Source organism: Chiloscyllium plagiosum, unplaced genomic scaffold (assembly GCF_037043375.1).
Source record: "Chiloscyllium plagiosum isolate Xiang-an unplaced genomic scaffold, Cpla_swu_hap1 HiC_scaffold_5, whole genome shotgun sequence".
In the NCBI taxonomy this organism is placed as follows: Eukaryota; Metazoa; Chordata; class Chondrichthyes; order Orectolobiformes; family Hemiscylliidae; genus Chiloscyllium; species Chiloscyllium plagiosum.
The window spans coordinates 132282682-132302806 of NW_028270143.1; the positions used below are offsets into that span (position 1 = coordinate 132282682).

Genomic DNA, 20125 nt, shown 5'->3' on the forward strand with positions numbered 1-20125 from the left:
TTGCATGCAATATTCCAAAAGTTGCCTAATCAATGTCCTGTACTCAATACTCTGACCAATAAAGGAAAGCATACCAAACGCCGCCTTCACTATCCTATCTACCTGCGACTCCACTTTCAAGGAGCTATGAACCTACACTCCAAGGTCTCTTTGTTCGGCAACATCCCTAAGGCCTACCATTAACTGTATAAAGTCTTGCGAAGATTTGCTTTCCCAAAATGCAGCACCTCGCATTTATCTGAATTAACTCCATCTGCCACTTCTCAGCCTGTTGGCCCATCTGGTCCAGATCCTGTTGTAATCTGAGGTAACCTTCTTCCCTGTCCACTACGCCTCCAATTTTGATGTCATTTGCAAATTTACTAACTATACCACTTATGCTCGCATTCAAATTATTTATGTAAATGATGAAAAGTAGTGGACCCAGCACCGATCCTTGTGGCACTTCACTGGTCACAGGCCAACAGTCTGAAAAACAACCCTCCACCACCACCCTCTGTCTTCTACCTTTGAGCCACTTCTGTATCCAAATGGCTAGTTCTCCCTGTATTCCATGAGATCTAACCTTGCTCACCAGTCTCCCATGGGGAACCTTGTCAAATGCCGTACTAAAGTCCATATAGATCACGTCCATCACTGTCCTCATCAGTCCTCTTGGTTACTTCTTCAAAAAAACTCAATCAAGTTTGTGAGACATGACTTCCCACGCACAAAGCCATGTTGACTATCCCTAATCAGTTCTTGCCTTTCCAAATACATGTACATCCTGTCCCTCAGAATTCCCTCCAACAACTTGCCCACCACTGAGGTCAGGCTCACTGCTCTATAGTTCCCTGGCTTGTCTTTACCGCCCTTCTTAAACATTGGCACCACATTAACCAATCTCCAGTCTTCCGGCACCTCACCTGTGACTATTGATGACGCAACTATCTCCGCAAGAGGCCCAGCAATCACTTCCCTAGCTTCCCACAGAGCTCTAGGGTACACCTGTTGAGGGACTGGGGATTTATCCACTTTTATGTGTTTCAAGACATCCAGCACTTCCTCCTGTGAAATATGGACATTTTTCAAGATGTCACCATCTATTTCTCTAACTTTCTTCAACATTGAAACAGGAAAAAATAACATTAAGCAAATGTACAACACAGTTTGAAGGATCTTAAACCAAAGTCTTATCTATTCCACAACACTGTCACTTGACTGTTTCAAATCCAGGGAAATTGTCCTCCATTTCTAATCTTTGGGTGCATCTTAACTGCTTCTCGCCCGTTGTTCTTGTGAACTGCAGAGTCTTCTATGAATACTATCAGAATTGAAAGCTTTTCTCTCCTTTATTAAAACGCCAATTTCTGACTCGGCACTCCTGGTCTCAAAATTTCATAAATTAATTTTTTATACTGACATCTCTGGGCATTTCCTGAACTGCCCTAAAATCAAGCATCGACTCCCTCCATCCCAACACTCAGTAGCAGCAGTGTGTACTATCCACAAGATGCACTGTAAACCTTCACCAAAGATCCTTAGACAGCGCCTTCCATACCCCTGATTACGTCCATCCAGAAGACAGGAGCAGCAGGTACAGAGGAACACCTCTGCAAACTCCCACCCAAGCCACTGATCATCCTGACTTGGAGATATGTTGCTGTTCCTTTAGAGTTGCAGGATCAAAATCCTAGAATTTCTTCACTGATGGATTTAAGTGTAAACCCTATAGCCAGGCAATGAATGCTGACCCAGCCAGTGATGTTGATATCGAGGTGTCATTGATCATTTCAAAGTTGAGGGTAGGTAGGGTAGAGGAGCAAAAGTTGAAACTTTATTGCTGGAACAGCACAGCAGGTCAGGCAGCATCCAGGGAACAGGAGATTCGACGTTTCGGGCACAGGCCCTTCTTCAGGAATGAGCAGAGAGTGTTCAGCAGGAGAAGATAAAAGGTAGGGAGGAGGGACTTGGAGGAGGGGAGTTGGAAATGTGATAGGTGGAAAGAGGTCAAGGTGAGGGTGATAGGTCGGAGTAGGGTGGAGGCGGAGAGGTCAAGAAGAAGACTGCAGGTCAGGAAGGCGGTGCCGGGCTGGAAGGATCCGGCTGAGACAAGGTGGGGGGAGGGGGGATGAAGAAACTGGTGAAGTCCAAGTTCATCCCCTGTGGTTGGAGGGTTCCCAGTCGGAAGATAAGACGCTCCTCCTCCGACCGTCGGGTTGTTGTGGTTTGGCGGTGGATGAGTCCAATGACCTGCATATCCTCGGTGGAGTGGGAGGGGGAGTTGAAATGCTGTGCCACAGGTTGGTTGGTTGGTTGGAGCAAAAGAAACTCTGGGTAGAATTAGAACGAGGTTAGAAAAACCATCAAGAAACAAATCATGCATTAGTTTTTCCTTTTGTAGGGGAGTAAAATTGCGAAGTAAGAAATTTCTTCACTACCCATGTGGCCTGTCAGGGTAGACCACATTTAGAAGATTGCGCACAGTTAGATTGCCATATTATGAGATCTTAAGATGAGGAAAGATGTTGGTAGCTCAAGAGGTCAGAGGGAGCGCCGCACTGTCGGAGGGTGAGAGCTGAGGGAGTGCCGCACTGTCGGAGGGTCAGCACTGTAATATCTGTTTCAAAAATGATGGACGAAATGGGCTCTTTTGATGTCCAGGCCTACGTATAAATCAATGATAAAGCAGAGTGGCCTGGCCTGCCCTGTGGTACGGTCTGAAATTGTTGGAATAATGTTGAATTGTTGTGTTCCCTTGTTTTCCCACTGCAGTTGGTTGTGTTGAGGGCAGGACAGAGGAGGGAGGATCTGCTCTGTGTATGGACCATGATGCGAAACCCGTGCTTGGTTTGTTACCGGCACCTACAGAAAGGGCAGTTTCCCCTCAGCATGATGCAGCTGATGAGAGAGAATCTCAGGAGTTTGGTGAGGAGACCAGTGTCCGTGGCTGCTCTGTTGTGTCCAAACGGCTGCGGGAGGTGAGTCCTCCCCAAGGAGTGCCCTTGGTTAATCGCCTCTCACTGCGGGCAAAGAAGAGGATCAGAACATCAAGTGATGGGGCAAATGACACCGCTGACCCCAGCCTCTCCCGGTCTCCCCCTCGGCCCGGCCTCTCCCGGACTCCCTCTCCCCCTCGGCCCGGCCTCTCCCGGTCTCCATCTCCCTCTCGGCCCGGCCTCTCCCAGTCACCCTCTCGGCCCGGCCTCTCCCAGTCACCCTCTCGGCCCGGCCTCTCCCAGTCACCCTCTCGGCCCGGCCTCTCCCAGTCACCCTCTCGGCCCGGCCTCTCCCAGTCACCCTCTCGGCCCGGCCTCTCCCAGTCACCCTCTCGGCCCGGCCTCTCCCAGTCACCCTCTCGGCCCGGCCTCTCCCAGTCACCCTCTCGGCCCGGCCTCTCCCAGTCACCCTCTCGGCCCGGCCTCTCCCAGTCTCCCAGTGCCAATGATGAGAGAGCTGTGATCAGCTCTGTGATTGTGATCAGCGACACAGAGGACGAGCCCTTGCTTTGTACCATCAAGGAGGAGAGTGAGAGTGATGAAGAGGCTCCGGGTCGCTCTAGTGGCCATGGGGCAGGAGGTGTGACTGCGGCAGCATCTGGCTTCCTCTTCTCCAGGTCTGCAGGAGGCAGCATGTACCCCCAGAGAGGAGCAGGCATTGAGGGTCCTGGTGGAGCATCGTGCTACAGAGGAGCCCCAAGACCCAGCCTGGCTGAGAGCTGTCCTGTGCCTGTTGCCCTGTCATTATCCTCTGTCCTTGTGCCATCCTCTTCTGCTGTCCTCACCAGGTCACTCATTGAGTCCTGTCTGGACCATGATTCACGTTGCCTGCAGGAATCCAAACACTCTGGGAGCATGGGGATGGAATGTCACGTTGTCCTTCCACATTGTGAGGAGCATAGGGCTGGGTTTCCCAGACAGCAGAATTCTAGATCACCCCCCATTGCAATGCTGCACTCCTCGAGACAGAGATCAATTCCTCCTCTTTTAACTAAACCACAGATTGACCCCTTTAAGCTCCAGGTTCAGGCAAATCCTCCTGATGCCCAGAACATCAGTCTACCTGTTCAGCTCCCCCTTCCATACAGCTTTGATGATGATATATTCCCACCTCCTGAGCTAGACTACCTCCCAGACTCACTGGAGAGCTCTGACCGTGAGGAGTCCTGGGACAGTTCCACCAAATTCCGGATGCCATCAGCCAACACTTTGGGCTCTGACTTTGTGCATCTTGGCGACAGGCGAATCTCAGACCTGAGCCCACAAGAATCGACCTGCCTAACTCCTGAGTGCTCTTCAGATGGAAATTGTGTGGGTTCGGTATTTCTGGAAGACCAGGATGAACAAAACAGAGCCAGTGATCCATCAGGTAAGGTAGATTAGTTCCAAAAGTCTTTAAAAAAAATTTATGAATTACTTTGCTGGGTCACAAAGCAATCTTAACTGAGCAGAAATTCATTAACTGTCAGTACAAATTCGTTCATTCGAAAGCTAGGCCTCAAAAACTGTTATAAAAGAAATCACCATGGCTACAAAGATGCTTACCAGTTAATAATTAGCTTCAGACACAGAAAATCCACAAAGTTAAAAATCTCACAACACCAGGTTATAATCCAACAGGTTTAATTGGAAGCACGAGCTTTCGGAGCGCCACTCCTTCATCAGGTGGACTATAACCTAGTGGTGTGTGATTTTAACTTTGTACACCTCAGACCATCACCGGCATCTCCATATCGAGAAAATCCACAATTAGTGAACCAAAAACAGGCATCTTATCTAGCAGTAAATGCTGTTAAACACTTACATGACTGTGTGTATAAACCTGTCTATTTGTATCACACCATAAAAGGATTGCAGTTTTCCTTCCCTCAGTGTGTGAACTGAGTGGGTTCTTACGGTCAACAACAACATCACTATTCAACTAGTTTTCAATTTCAGACTTGTATTGATTTCAAACTTGCCCATCTACCGTGGGGTTTGAACCCATGTTCCCCTGGTGTCTCAATATGCACGATCTTCTTGGAGATAATCTCCACTTTGAGTCTATGATGTTAATGAAAGCCATGGCGTGGAGGTGCCGGTGTTGGACTGGGCTGGACAAAGTCCAAAGTCACACTTCTTCGTGTGAAGTGAAGGACCTGGCGAAGGGGCAGCACTCTGAAAGCTTGTGATTGCAAATAAACCTGTTGGGCTATAACCTGGTGCACCTCAGCTTCATGCCCACAGTGTGAGCTTGACTTCAGGGTTACCAGTCTTGAGACATTCCCCACCCGTTTATCCAAGTTATTGATAAGTGTTGTTAAAAGCTGAGGTTTCAGAACCTTCAATATGTTATTTTGTTCTCCCAATAGCAACAGATGCTGCTGCTTTCCGCCCCTCACCCAGAGGCCTCCTCGAGAGCTCCTGGGCAATGTCTGATCAAGATGTTATTTCCCAACTGAGGGAGTGTGAGCTGTTGCTTCAGTCTGTCTCCCAGACCTTGAAGGTAGATGGGATAGAGGAAGCGCATGCCAAGGAATGGAAGTGAGTATCAGATACATGCATTTACTGGTTCTCAGTACACTGCCATACTGTCTTTCACACACTCTGGATCCACCAAAGCACTTCAGAGTTGGTGATTTTTTTTTTAAAAGCAAGTTTGTTATGAAGTCCAGAAAAGCAGTTGAAAAACAGCAAGATCCTTCTCTGCAATGAGAATGATTATGATCGAGCAATAATTGTCAGTTTGACAAAGATTGTCTGAGAGACGTCCCCAACTCTTGAAACAGGACTATCTACCCTCAGCTGTTTTAATGTCTAATGTAACACAAGGCACCAGCAACAGTGCAGCACTCCCCTTTTCGCTAAATTAGAATGCTTTATTCAGGGACTTCAGCCCTGCATGACAACTTGACCTGCTGTGGGTGTAACTCGCCCATTTAACAGTTGCTCACTGGTCAGCTGTTCAATCATTGGCTCAAGATCTCTGATCAAACAGTCGATCCTGAGCAAGCCTCGCACTGTTGGAGGGTCAGTGCTGAGGGAGCATGCGGTTTTCTTCAATGGAAAGGGAGCATCTCTCATCTAAACATGCTTTGCCAATAAGAAACATGTTCCAGTGAAAGGCACGATATAAATTTGTTCCCTCCTTAATTATCCACCAAACTGTCTTGACTCCCTCCTCTGTCTTCCTTTCTTTCCTGGTCTCCAGGAAGCAGATTGAGGAGATGCAGGGACAGACGGTCCCCCCTCAGACCTACATTGCGGTGATTGGAGACACAGGCTCCGGGAAGAGCAGTCTACTAAACGCCCTGTTGGATGAGGAGGCTGTCCTCCCCACGTCCGCCATGAGAGCCTGCACGGCAGTGGCTGTTGAGGTCTCCCACAACGCCCAGAATGACCATTACTGCGCTGAGGTGGAGTTCTTCACTGAGGAGGTGAGTGGAGCTGGTTTCCCACGGAATCTCCGAATTGTTTTAGCGCAGAGGGAGGCCTGTGTCGACGACTCAAATAAGCATTGTTATCGAGTGCCAATCTCCTGCCAGTTCCCCACACGATTTCTAATTCATCATCCTCGAATCCATCCACCCAGCTTCCAGGCAGTGCATTCCACATCCGAACTACTGGCTGTGTGAAAGAGGGCTGTCTCACATCACCCTTGCTTCATTTGCACGTCACTTTAAATCTATTCGCTCTTGTTCTTTTCATTTTATTCTCCTTTGGAGAGAAGGTTGCTGCAAGATGCAGTTGAAAATTGTGGAAAAGCACAGCAGGTCAGGCAGCACCCGAGGGGTAGGAGAGTCGACGCTCTGGGCACAAGCCTGCTTCTCGGATGCTGCCTGATCTTCCCGCACCACACTTTTTGACTCTGACTTTTCCAGCATTTGTAGTCCTCATCTTCTCCTGCTACAAGGAGAAATAAACTGAAACAAATTTTAACATGATCTGCCAGCTCTTATACTCAATATCCCGTCCAATGCAGGCAAGCATACCATATGCCTTCTTGACCACTCTATCCAGCTCTGCAGCCACCTTCAGGGTACAATGGACCTGCACTCCCAGCTCTCTCTGCCCATCAACTTTTCCCAGGACTCTTCCGTTCATTGTATAATTCGCTCTAGAATTAGTCTTGCCTAAATGCATCACCTCACATTTGCCTGGATTGAAATCCATCTGCCACTTTTCTGCCCAACTCTCCAGTCTATCTTTTTTCTCCTGTATTCTTTGACAGTCCCTTATGCTTTGTGCTACTCTGCCGATCTTCATGTCATCTGCAAACTTGCTGATCATACCAACAGTGCCCTCCTCTGTTACCCTACTAGATAACATCTTCAGTGGACCTCATGTGAAGCAATGCTGAAAGTGCCTACTTTCTATTTATATGTTTGGGTTTCTTTGGGTTGGTGATGTTATTTCCTGTGGTGAAGTCACTTCCTGTTCCTTTTCTCAGGGGACGATAGATGGGGTCTAACTCTGTTGATAGCGTTCCGGTTGGAATGCCATGCTTTTAGGAATTCCCGTGCATGTCTTTGTTTGGCTTGTCCTAGGATGGATGTGTTGCTCCAGTCGAAGTGGTGTCCTTCCTCGTGTATGTGAGGATACCAGTGAGAGTGTGTCATGTCTTTTTGTGGCTAGTTGGTGTTCTTCTGTGGCTACTCTGTCTCCTGTTGCTCAGCAGAGGTGGTAGAGGCAGGCATGGTAGATTCATTTAAGATGTGTTTGGACAGATGCATGAGTAGGTGGGGAGCAGTGGGATATAGATGCTTAGGAATTGGGCGACAGGTTTAGACAGTGGATTTGGATCGGCTCAGGCTTGGAGGGCTGAAGGGCCTGTTCCTGGGCTGTAAGTTTTCTTTGTCCTTTGTTTTTTTTAAATTGCTGGAGAAACTCAGCAGATCTTCAGACCTGCTCTGAAGAAAGGTCACAGGGCTCCAAATGTTAACTCTGTTTCTCTCTTTACAGACACTGCCAGATCTGCAGAGTTCCTCCAGTAATTTCTGTTTGTTTGTTTCTCCTGTTAGCCTCCTGTCCAAGGGGCTCCTTCCCACCTTCCTCAATCTGTCCTGATCACTGAGCTTTCTCATTCCTGGAATGATTCTTGTGGAACTGCCTCCCAGTGCTCTCTTTCAGGAGCCAACAACCACCACCTGAAGTGTTAAACACAACAGTCGTCAAAAAGGATATGAATAGATGACGCAAATGTGACATAAAAACAAAAAAACACAGAGCACTGGGCAGGGCTGAGTGTTTATGCTCAGAATTGTAATCTAGGGAATGCCTCAGCTAATTTATGCAAACCAAGATCCCAGAAAATGCTACATCCTTCAGGGATGGAAATCTGCTGTCTTTACTCAACCTGGCCTGTATGTGACTCCAGATCCACAGCAACGTCTTTGACTCTTAACTGCTGTCTGAGATGGCCTGAGCAAGTCAGTAAGTCCATGGGCAATTAGGGGTTTGCAGCAAATGCTGTCCAAGCCACGTCCCATTAACAAACCTCTGCAAGTTCTAGTGAAAGGTCATGGACCTGATATGCTAATATTTAACAGAGTCAATGGATTTCTTCAGCAATAAAATAAATACTGACAAGTATTGAACATGAACAGATCTTTACTGCTAAGAATACAAAAGTTGGAGGAGGGGTATTGTGTTTGATTCTAGGCACCACACTATAGGCAGGATGACCAGGCCTTGGAGAGAGAAGAGTCACTAAAATGGGACCAGGAATGAGGGAGTTCACTTAATGTGGGGAATCTGTGATTGATGACCTCAGAACAAAGAAAGTTCAGGAGGGCATTTAATGCAGATATTCAAATTCCTGAAAGGTTTTGATGGAGTAAATAAGGAGGAACTGTTTCCAAGGCAGGAGTGTTAGTGACCAGAGGGACACCAATTTCAGATCATTGGCCAAAGAACCAGAGAGGGGATCAGTTACATAGAAGCAGAGCACCTTTTGTGATGCCGCAAGTTGTGAGGATCTGCAATGTTTTGCCTGAAAGGAAGGTGTGGAGGTTTCAGTGTTGGGTTGGGATGGACAAAATCAGAAGTCACACAACACCAGGTTATTGTCCAACAGGTTATAGTCCACCTACCAGCACCCGGCCCATATCCCTCCAAACCCTTCCTATTCATATACCCATCCAAATGCCTTTTAAATGTTGCAATTGTACCAGCCTCCACCACATCCTCTGGCAGCTCATTCCATTGACACACCGCCCTCTACATAAAAAAATTGCCCCTTAGATCCCTTTTATATCTTTCCCCTCTCACCCTAAACCCATGCCCTCTAGTTCTGGACTCCCCCACCCCAGGGAAAAGACCTTGACTATTTACCCTATCCATGCCCTTCATGATTTTATAAGCCTTCTATACAGTCACCCCTCAGCATCTGATGCTCCAGGGGTTCAGACTGTTCAGCCTCTTGTCTGAAAGAAAGGTGGAAGCAGATTCTGTAATAATTTTCGCAACAGATAATTGGATAAATATTGGAAGTGGGAGGGGTTTGTGCTTTGGGGAAGTGGCAGGAGAGTTGGATGGACTGAGTAGTTTTTTTTTTAAGGGGGGAGGGGTAGGGATTGCTGGTGATAGGTGAATGGCTGCCTAATGTGCTGCAATATTTTGAAATTTCTAATCTACCTCAGCCTCAGCTCTTGGGGCAGGAGCAGGGCATTGGTCAGATTCTTCACCAGCTTTTAGGTGAACAGCTTTCTGACCTCACTCCATGGAGGACTCGGGTCCAATTATAAGGCTATCGAGTGATGCAGTGCAAGAGGAGGAGGAAGTAATTTTCACACTTCATAGGCCACCTCTGATTATTTCCACTCTTCCTATTCTTTCCCCATAGGTCTGTAAATTCTGTCCTTGTCTTGCTGTCAAGAGAGACATGTTGCTGAAGCTTTTCATCTTTACACTCATCAGGACAAATGCAAGAATCAGGAAGACTGTGAGACCATTAGGAATAGGAACAGGAGGAGGCCGTTCAAACCCGCCCTGCTGTTCAATGGGATCATGGCTGATCCACCATCCCCCACCTCCATTTTCCTTCCTTTTTCCCATAAACCTCAATTCCCTGACTGATCAAGAATCCATATGTCACAGCTTTAAATATGCATCAGGACTCTGCCCCACAGCTCTCTGTGGTAAGGAGTGTCAAAGACCCTGAGAGAAGAAATTCCTCCTTATCTCAGTCTTGAATTGGTGCCCCTTTATTCTGAGACTATGCCCTCTGGCCCAAGACTCTCCCATGAGGAGAAATACCCTCTCGGTATTTATCCCGTCGAGCCCCTTAAGAATCTGTTATGTTTCAATGCATTCACTTCTCGTTCTTCTCAACTCTGGTGAGTAGCGTCCCATCCTGTTTAACCTTTGTTCACAAGACAATCCCTCCATCCTGGGGAACCATCCTAGTGGACCTTGTCTAAACTGCTTCCAATGAAATAATGAAAGAAAGGTTACACCCAAAACATTGAGTGTCATGGAGTCATAGAGATGTACAGCATGGAAACAGACCCTTCAGTCCAACCCGTCCATGCCGACCAGATATCCCAACCCAATCTAGTCCAGCACCTGGCCCTTATCCCTCCAAACCCTTCCTATTCATATACCCATCCAGATGCCTTTTAAATACTCCATTGTACCAGCCTCCACTTCCTCTGGCAGCTCATTCCAAACACGTACCACCCTCTGTGTGAAAAAGTTGCCCCTTAGGTCTCTTTTATATCTTTCCCCTCTCACCCTAAACCTATGCTCTCTAGTTCTGACTCCCCCACCCCAGGGAAAAGACCTGTCTATTTATCCATGCCCCTCATGATTTTATAAATCTCTATACGGTTATCCCTCAGCATCTGACGCTCCAGGGAAAACAGCCCCAGCCTGTTCAACCTCTCCCCATAGCTCAAATCCTCCAACCCTGGCAACATCCTTGTAAACCTTTTCTGAACCCTTTCAAGTTTCGCAACATCCTTCCGATAGGAAGGAGACCAGAATTGCATGCAATGTTCCAACAGTGGCCTAACCAATGTCCTGTACAGCCGCAACATGACCTCCCAATTCCTGTACTCAATACTCTGACCAATAAAGGAACGCCTTCTCCACCTCCGGATGCTGCATGGCTTGCTGAGTTCTTCCAGCCTCCTGCTTGACTACCTTCCAATGTAATAATATCTTTCTTTAAATTGGGAGATCAAAACTGCACATAGTATTCCAGATGTGGACTCAATAGCACCTTGTACAGTTGCAGGAAGACTTCCCTTTTCTGATTGAAATAAAGGCCAACTTTCCATTGGCCTTCCTGATTACCTGCTGCACCCTGGTGTTAGCTTTCTGTATTACGTGCACAAGTATTCCCAAGTCCCTTTGTGTGTCAAATTTCAAACATTCACAACAATTTATACAACAGGAAAAAAGACTACAGCTGACTAACCAGTAATCACTGAGGGACTACAAGATCCCCAAGCTCCTGGGTAACCTCAAGGCTTGAGGATACCCCATTTGCTTGCAGAGAACAGATCTTGTTAAATTAATGTACATCATAAGACAGTTGGAATCAACTCATCACAGCCAGTCAAGACACTGGTTGTGACTAAGGCTGGAGATGTATACTGTTCTACTCCCACTGCTCCATGGTCATGACCTAAAATGAAAAAAAAAATTTTCAAGATAACCAATTAAATATCTAGATCAGATTTTAAGCAGCAAAATCTATCGATCAGGTTTCTAATTAAAAAAACTATTATAAAAGCTCAATAACTGGTTATGTACACAGTCAGCAATAGCTTGTCTCTCAAAAGATCTCACAAAAAATCACTTGCTAACCCACACACACTCAAATACATCTCAGGGAAAGAGAAAACCATAGTTTCTCTGCAGAGATTGACTCTGCAGAAAGAGAGAAAAAAAGACTGGCAAAAGGGTTGCTCTTGAACACAAAAGGATCAAATTTAGGATGTTCCAGAGTCTGTTGCCCTGATGTTTTGACTTGTGTGGTCAAGTCACTAAATATGCAACTGACTAACCAAGTGTTGGCAGAGATTTGAGGAGCAGAGAGACTGTGTTGGAGCTGTACAGAACTTTGGTTAAGCCACAGCTGGAGTACTGTGTGCAGTTCTGTCTCCGTACTGTAGGAACGATATGAATTCAATGAGGGGGTGCAGAGGAGATTCACCAGGATGTTGTCTGGGATGAAGCATTTTAGCAATGAAGAGAGGCTGGATAAGCTCAGGTTATTTTCTTTGGGAGGAGATCCGATAGAGGTGTATGAGATTGAGGGGCATGGACAAGGTGGATAGGAAGCTGCTGTTCCCCTTGTTGAAGGGTCAATAACAAGGATGCATAATTTTAAGGCTACAAGCAGAGGGTTTGGGGAGGATTGGAGGAAAAGAAAATTTCACCCAGAGGGTGGTGAGGATCTGGGCACTGCCTGGAAGGGTAGGTGAGGCCGGTAACCTCAACAACTTTTTTTTAAAAGTACTTGCATGATTATTTAAAATGTCATATCATTCAAGGCTGTGGGCCATGTGGCTAGAGACTCATTGGGCTGTGAAGGACCTCTTCTGTATTTTGAGATTCGATAGTTCTTTGATTCTAAGCATGAATGGCCCTGAAACTTGCAGATGCAGCTTGCTCAAGAAATACAGTCTTCAGCTGCTCTTTCAGTCACTCCTTTCCAAACAATAAACGGGTTTCACTCTGAAGTTTACAGCAGGGTTTTCTTTCCAGAATTGGGAGAGATCACCTGAACAGCTTGTTCTTAGTCTGCTTTCCTCCAATAAAGCGGGAACCCCTCTAACCAGTCACTGTTCAAAATGGCCTCAGCAGGGACTATAGCAATGCATCCAGTTATTATCAGTGTGAGATTTCTGGGAAACCTCTTTTTTTTTTTAAACAAATAACTCCAATGTCCACAGTGACTGTTCAATAACCTCATTGAAAGAAACGATTCCAGATATTTCTGTAATAATAGAAACACATTCAAAGAACAAAGAAAATTTACAACCCAGGAACAGGCCCTTCGGCCCTCCAAGCCTGAGCCAATCCAAATCCACTGTCTGAACCTGTCCCCCAATTCCTAAGCATCTGTATCTCTCTGCTCCCCACCTACTCGTGCATCTATCTAGATGCATTGTATATGAATCTACCGTGCCTGCCTCTCCCACCTCTGTGAAGTACTTGCCACATGGGTCCCCCTTAAACTTTTCACTCTTGTTCGTTTTCCTACAATCATTCAAAACCCAAGTCCTCCAAGCAACATTCATTACAAAGCATCTTTGCAATGTGCTGTAGAAATACAGGTCTTCATTTTAACGGTACGTCGATATTCTGGTTTCAGGAATGGGATAAGGAGCTCCAGCTGCTGCTGCGTGACATGTCCGACAAAAACGGGCGGCTGAAGAAGCGGCGACCGGACCCTAACTCCGAGGCCAGTGTGGCCTACAGCCGGGTGAGAGCTGTCTACGGCAAAATCCTCCCGTATAGCGAGCTGAAGCAGATCCAGGATGTCACGTCACATCTGGGGAGGACCGAGATTATCTCCGAGGCAAAGGTTAGTGAGGGCTGCCTTGTTGTTGTTCTACCCCTGACTGCACAGACACGAAGGACAAAGTAAGTCCAGAACACAGGACAGGCGCTTCGGCACACCAAGTCTGTGCTGAAGCACGATACCTTTCTCAACTCAAAAACCTTTTGCCTTTATGTGGTTTGTATCCCTCTAATCCCTGCTTATTCACGTATCTGTCAAAATGTCTCTTAAACGGTGCTATTAGATTAGATTCGCTTACTTACAATGTGGAAACAGGCCCTTCGGCCCAACAAGTCCACACCGACCCTCTGAAGAGCAACCCACCCAGATCCATTCCCCTACATTTACCCCTTCACCTAACACTACGGGCAATTTAGTATGGACAATTCACCTGACCTGCATATCTTTTTTTGGAAAACCGGAGCACCCGGAGGAAACCCACGCAGACATGGGGAGGATGTGCAAACTCCACACAGACAGTTGCCTGAGGTGGGAATTGAACCCGGGTCTCTGACGCTGTGAGGCAGCAGTGCTCACCACTGCGCCACCATGCTGTTCAAATTGTATCTGCCCCTGCCACCTCATTTGGCAGCACATTCCAGGCACTTACCACCTTCTGTGTAAAAGAAAAACTGCTTCTTACATCCCCCTTAAACTTTCCACTTTTACGTGGGCATATGAATAGGAAGGGTTTGGAGGGATATGGGCCGGTACTGGCAGGTGGGACTAGAATGGGTTTGGGATATCTGGTCGGCATGGTCGGGTTGGACCGAAGGGTCTGTTTCCGTGCTGTACGTCTCTATGACTCTGACTATAGTAATTGACGTTTCTACTCTGGGAAAAAGATGCTGGCAATCCATTCTGTTCATGCCTTCCATAACTTTGTAAACTTCTGTCAGGTTGCCCCATCATCCTTCGACGTTCAAGTGAAAGCAAACCAAATTTGTCCAATCTCTTCTCATATCTTGTACCCTCTAAGCCAGGCACCATCCTGGTAAACTGTTCCTGTATGCCCTCCAAAGCCTCCACATCCTTTTGGTAATGTGGTAACCAGAGCTGGACGCAATATTCCAAATGTGGCCTAACCAAAGTTCTGTTCTTTAGTATACTTTAGATGAGGAGAGGTGGGGGGGGTTGAAGGATGTCATCAGGCAAAACCTGCCAATCGAACTCATCTCCTCTCCCCTGCTGGCTATTTTGCCAATTATTCTAAGCTGGTGTACATCTGGTTACTGACCCTCCTGTCCCCGGAGAGAGTTTCTCCTCATTTACACTTTTAAACCACTTGATGATTTTCAACTTCTTTATTAAATCAGCTGCAACCTTCTCTGCTTCGAGGTGAACAATCCTAGTTTCTCCAGGCTGCCTGTAATAATGGAAATCTGTGATAATAAAACCCTCTCTTCCTTCTCGGATCTCCAGGCGATGGACTTCCTCCGTAAAGTGCAAAATTTCATTGATTCCCGTGCCGACGATAGCCGGACCTGCCGAGGGGGAGAGTTTTGGCCGATTGTGAAGCGGGTGAAGGTCTGGGTGCCCCGGTCTCCTGTGCTGCGGACTGGTGCTGTCCTGGTAGACCTTCCAGGTATCAGAGATTCCAACGCCGCAAGGAACAACATCGCCAAGGAGGTGAGTGAGTGAGCACAGCTTCTTGATGTCAGCCAGAACCGGGTGGGGGTGGGGCAGGTGGCAAGAACATGTAAAAGTGGAGAAAAGTAGAACACATAGGTATAGGTCATTCAAACCTTCAAGCCTGCCCCGCCATTCAGTATGATTGTGGCTGATCAACCAACTCAGTCCTCTCTTCTACTTTCTCCCCATACCCTTTGATCCTGTTAGCCCTAAGAACCATATCTTCCTCCTCCTTGGAAATATTCAATGTTTTGACCTCAATTGCTTTCTGTCGCTGAGAATTTCACAGACTCACCACTCTCTGGGTGAAGGCATTTCTCCTCATCTCAGTCCCATTCTGTATCCTTGGACTGTAACCCCTGGTTCTGGATTCCCTGGCCATTGGGAGCATCCTTCCTGTGTTTACTCGGTCTGGTCCTGTTGGAGTTTTATAAGTCTCTATGAGATCCCTGCTCATTCTTGTAAACTCCAGTGATCAATAAACTGATCCAGACTTCCTTCGTATGTCAGTCCTGCCATTCCTGGTGTCAGTCTGCTAACCCTTTGTTGCCCTCCCCCCATAACCAAAACATCTTTCCTGAGGAATACAGACCCAAACTGCACACACTACGCCAGATGTGGCCTCACCAAGGCCCTGTACAATTGCAGCAAGGCATTCCTGCTCCTGTCCTCAAACCCCCTCACTTTGAAGGCCAACATACTATTGGCCACCTTCACCACCTGCTCCTGCATGCTTACCTTCACCATGTGGACCACGGTACATCATCCTTGGGGTCAAACCTCATCTGGGATCTCCCTACTCTCAAGAGCCAAGGCTGAGATTTTAAAACCCTTGTGTATTTTCTCCAGCCCTACCTGGTGGCTGCAAGGGGAAGCAGATGCAGTGGTTTTTAAGGACCTGGTTCAGATGAGTACTGTTTGAGAGCAAATTGATTATTTGGTTGGTGAGTTGGAATTCAAATCTTGAAGGTGAGGTGTTGGGATGTAAGGTATAATAATCACAGCCTTTAATCTTGCCCTGCTACAGCTGGTTCTATCTCTGTAGCTTTCAATTTGGTTTTTAGGGAGGTAGTGGCTGGGTGGTATTATCGCTTGGCTGTTAATCCAGAGACCCAGGTAATGTTCTGGGGACCCAAGTTCGAAGCCCGCCACAGCAGATGGTGTAATTTGAACTCCGTAAAATCTGGAATTCAGAGTGTAATGATAACTGTGAATCCATTGTCGATTGTTGGGAAAAACCCATCTGGGTCACTAATGTCCTTTAGGGAAGGGATCTGTCATCCTTACCTGGTCCGGCCTACATGTGACTCCAGACCCACAACAAAATGGTTGACTTAACTGCCCTCTGGGCAATTAGGGAGGGGCAATAAATGCTAGTCGGTCCAGTGATGCCATCATCTCCTGAATGAATCATCTCCTGAATGAATCATGAAAACAAATTTATATTTATTCATGGGATATGGATGCTCCTGGTGGGGTCAGCACTTATTGCTATTCTTGCCCTCGGGAGTGGCTTGTTTTGGTGATTTGCAAGGCCAGAGTTAAGATCCATGATGTGGAGATGCTGAAACGTTAGCTTGATCTCTCTCCATGGATGCTGTCTCACCCGCTGTGATCTCCAGCGTTTATTGTTTTCGGAACAGATACCAGCATCTGCAGCAGTTTGCTCCTACATTGATCAGTCTGTGTAAGGATAGCAGATTACTTTTGCTGAAAAATACTGCAGAGCCTTGTGAAGAGCTGAGAACTGCAGAATTACACCCTTAACACGGGAAGATGGGATTAAACTGGCTTTGTCAAGCAAGCGAAGAGACAGAGGCCTCTTTCTGGCTCATCATTTTCCGATGATTCTAAATAATCATAGTTAACCCAGTGGGTTCTTATGAGGGAGAAAAACAAAATAACTGCGGGTGCAAACAAAAACAGAAATTGTTGGGAAATCTCAGCCGGTCCGGCAGCATGTGTGGAGAGAAAGCAGAGTTAACATTTCTGGTCCAGTGACCCTTCCTCAGAATTAATGGTAGCTAGAAGCAGGATGGTTTTTATACAGAAGATGGGATTGGGAGAGAGAGAGCCAAAAGAGAGAGAAAAACAGTTGGACAGACAAAGGAGTGGTTAAAGATCAGGCTGGAGGAAGCAGTAGCTGCTAAAGCGGACAATTAGTGGCTGATGGTGGGTAATGTGTGGTAGCAGCCTGTGTAGTAACAAGGTAAAAACAAGGACTACAGATGCTGGAAACCAGAGTCTTGATTAGAGTGGTGCTGGAAAAGCACAGCAGGTCAGGCAGCATCCGAGGAGCTGTGGAGGTGGGGGAAAGAAAGGTGCTCAAGCCCCTAAAACTGAATCGAAGTCCAGAGGGCTGCAGGGTTCCCAAAGTGGAAAGTGAGGTGCTGTCCTTGCAGCAGCACTGCAGCAAGCCTGAGACAGAGATGTTGGCCAGGGTACACGGTGGGGTGCTAGTGTGGCAGGCAACTGGAAGCTCAGGGTCTTTTTTAACAGACAGACTGTAGAGTCATAGACTTGTGCAGGACAGAAATAGACTGTTCGATCCAACTCGTCCATTCAACCAGATATCCTAAAATAACCTCGTCCCATTTCCTAGCCTTTGACCCATATCCCTCTAAACTCTTCCTATTCATGTACCCATCCAGATGCCTTTTAAATGTTGTAATTGTATCAGCCTCCACCACTTCCTCTAGTTAGAGACAAAAAAACTGCAGATGCTGGAATCCAAGGTAGAAGTGCAGGAGGCTGGAAAAACACAGCAAGCCAGGCAGCATCAGGAGATGGAGAAGTCAACGTTTCGGGTGTAACCCTTCTTTAGGATTGGGGGTGGGGGTAAAGGGAACTGCAAATAAAGAGTATGGGGGGGGTGCGTGGTGGGGAAGGGATTTTGGTGGGGAGAAGGGCAGGGTGGTGAGGTAGTGACCACTCCTCCTGGTTGGTCGATAGGAGGAGTGAATCCAGTTGGTAGCTGGAAGGAAGGGTTGATCAGAGGAATGGAAGGGAGGGGGAGGGGCTGGGAAAGGAGTCAGGGGATGGGATGGGAGGTTATTTGAAATTGTAGAACTCAATGTTGAGCCCTCTGGGCTGTAGGCTGCCCAGGTGGAAGATGAGATGTTGTTCTTCCAACTTGCCTCCAACCGCCTGGACTACACCTCCTCCCACCCAGTATCCGGCAAGAACTCCATCCTATCTGCCTCTGCCGCATCTGCTTGGATGAGGAGACTTTCCTCTCCCAAGCATCTGAGGTGTCCACCTATTTTGAACAATGTGCTTTTCCCCCATCTGTCACTCAAACAGCCCTCCACCACACCTCCTCCATTCCCTGTTCCACTGCTGTAACCCCATCTCCCCAAAACACAATAAAGACAGGGTTCCCTCTTGTCCTCACCTACCACCCCACTATACACTCTCACCTGCTTCAGGCCTGTAGCTCAGTTCGCTTCTGCTCAATTTGGCTCTTCAGCTCCGCAATTTCGTCTTCCAGCGAGGTGCAGTATCATCCTTAAACACCATCGGCCAACTCCAACTAGACCCCACCACCAAGAACGTCTTCCCCTCCTAGCCCTCTCTGCCTTCCGCAAGGACCGTTCCCTTCGACAGTCCTTGGTTGTGCCACTCCATCCTCGTCTGACTGTGATCCACTAGATTCTCTGTTCAACTGTTCTTCCCTCTCTTTGGATTCTGTCTCCATCCAGCATTTACTCCCTTACCCTTCAACACACCCTATCTTCTGCAGAAAAACTAATATTTTCCTGGCTACCATCTCTTCACAGGAAGGGTTACTAGACTGGAAATTTTAACTCTGATTTCGGTCCACAGACTCTGTCAGACCTGCTGAGCTTTTCCAGCAATTTGTTTTAGTTTCTGATTTCCAGCATCTGCAGTTCTTTAGGTTTTCATTTAGAGATTAATAACTACATTTTCATATTCATAGAGCAGAAATTACCAGGGAACATTGATAACCACATTCCCATGTTCACAAAAGAAAATCTGTCATGCAAACGTTGATAAATGCACTCACATTTACATTACAGAGCCTGACTGGGAAGGGTTTTTAACTAAACAAAAGCAAAAACTGACAGGGACTGTTAAAAAGTAAATTCTCACATATTCACATAGCAGAACCTGGCAGACTTAGATTGATACTCTCCCCACTGAAACCTCTGGTACCTTCCTCTGCAACCAGAAAAGAAGCAAAACCTGCTGGCACTCCACCCCCCCCAACCACCCCCCTCACATCCATCCAGGGCCCCAAACAGTCCTTCCAGGTGAGACAGAGGTTCACCTGACAGAGGTTCCAACTTAGAGGAGAAAGTGAGGTCTGCAGATGCTGGAGATCAGAGCTGAAAATGTGTTGCTGGAACAGCACAGCAGGTCAGGCAGCATCCAGGGAGCAGGAGAATCGACATTTTGGGCATAAGCCCTTCTTCAGGAGGTTCCAACTTAGTTTACTGCATCAGGTGTTCCTGATGTGGTCTTCTCTCCATCGGGGAGACCAAAGGTAAACTTAGGGAACAGTTCGCCCTGCATCTCAGCCGGGCCCACAGGAGCCGACTGGACCTTCCAGTCACCGACCACTTTATTTCCCCTTTCCGACATCACCATCCTCGGCCTCCTCCATTGCCACAACAAACCAAACCACAAATTGGAGGAACGACAGTTGGAGGGCGGCACAATGTTCTCAGTGGTTAGCACTGCTGCCTCTCAGCGCCAGGGGCACGAGTTCGAGTCCTACCTTGGGTGACTGTCTGTGTGGAGTTTGTACATTCTCCCCGTGTCTGCGTGGGTTTCCTCCAGGTGCTCCGATTTCCTCCCACAGTCCGAAGATGTGCAGGTCAGGTGAATTGGCCATGCTAAATTGCCCGTAGTGTTAGGTGTATTAGTCAGGGGTAACTATAGGGTAGGGGAATGGGTCTGAGTGGGTTACTCTTCGGAGGGTCGGTGTGGACTTGTTGGGCCGAAGGGCCTGTTTCCGTACTGTCGGGAATCTAATCTTAAAAACACCTCATCTTCC

At 47.3% G+C, this 20125-nt stretch overlaps 1 protein-coding gene across 7 annotated transcripts in view; it reads left to right on the plus strand.

Moving 5' to 3' along the window:
- The window catches only part of LOC122550348 (uncharacterized), a 113854-nt gene that overhangs the window by 38548 nt on the left and 55181 nt on the right, over positions 1–20125 (plus strand). For all 7 annotated transcript variants that reach the window (XR_015757286.1, XM_087987677.1, XM_087987679.1 and 4 more), the window contains exons 7-11: positions 2755–4347; positions 5330–5501; positions 6169–6394; positions 13285–13497; positions 14896–15102. Coding sequence is in view for 6 of the 7 variants with exons in the window: in XM_087987677.1 (XP_087843803.1) it covers positions 2755–4347; positions 5330–5501; positions 6169–6394; positions 13285–13497; positions 14896–15102 (2411 nt within the window). In the remaining variant the exon portion in view is untranslated. The remainder of the gene's footprint in view (positions 1–2754; positions 4348–5329; positions 5502–6168; positions 6395–13284; positions 13498–14895; positions 15103–20125) is intronic.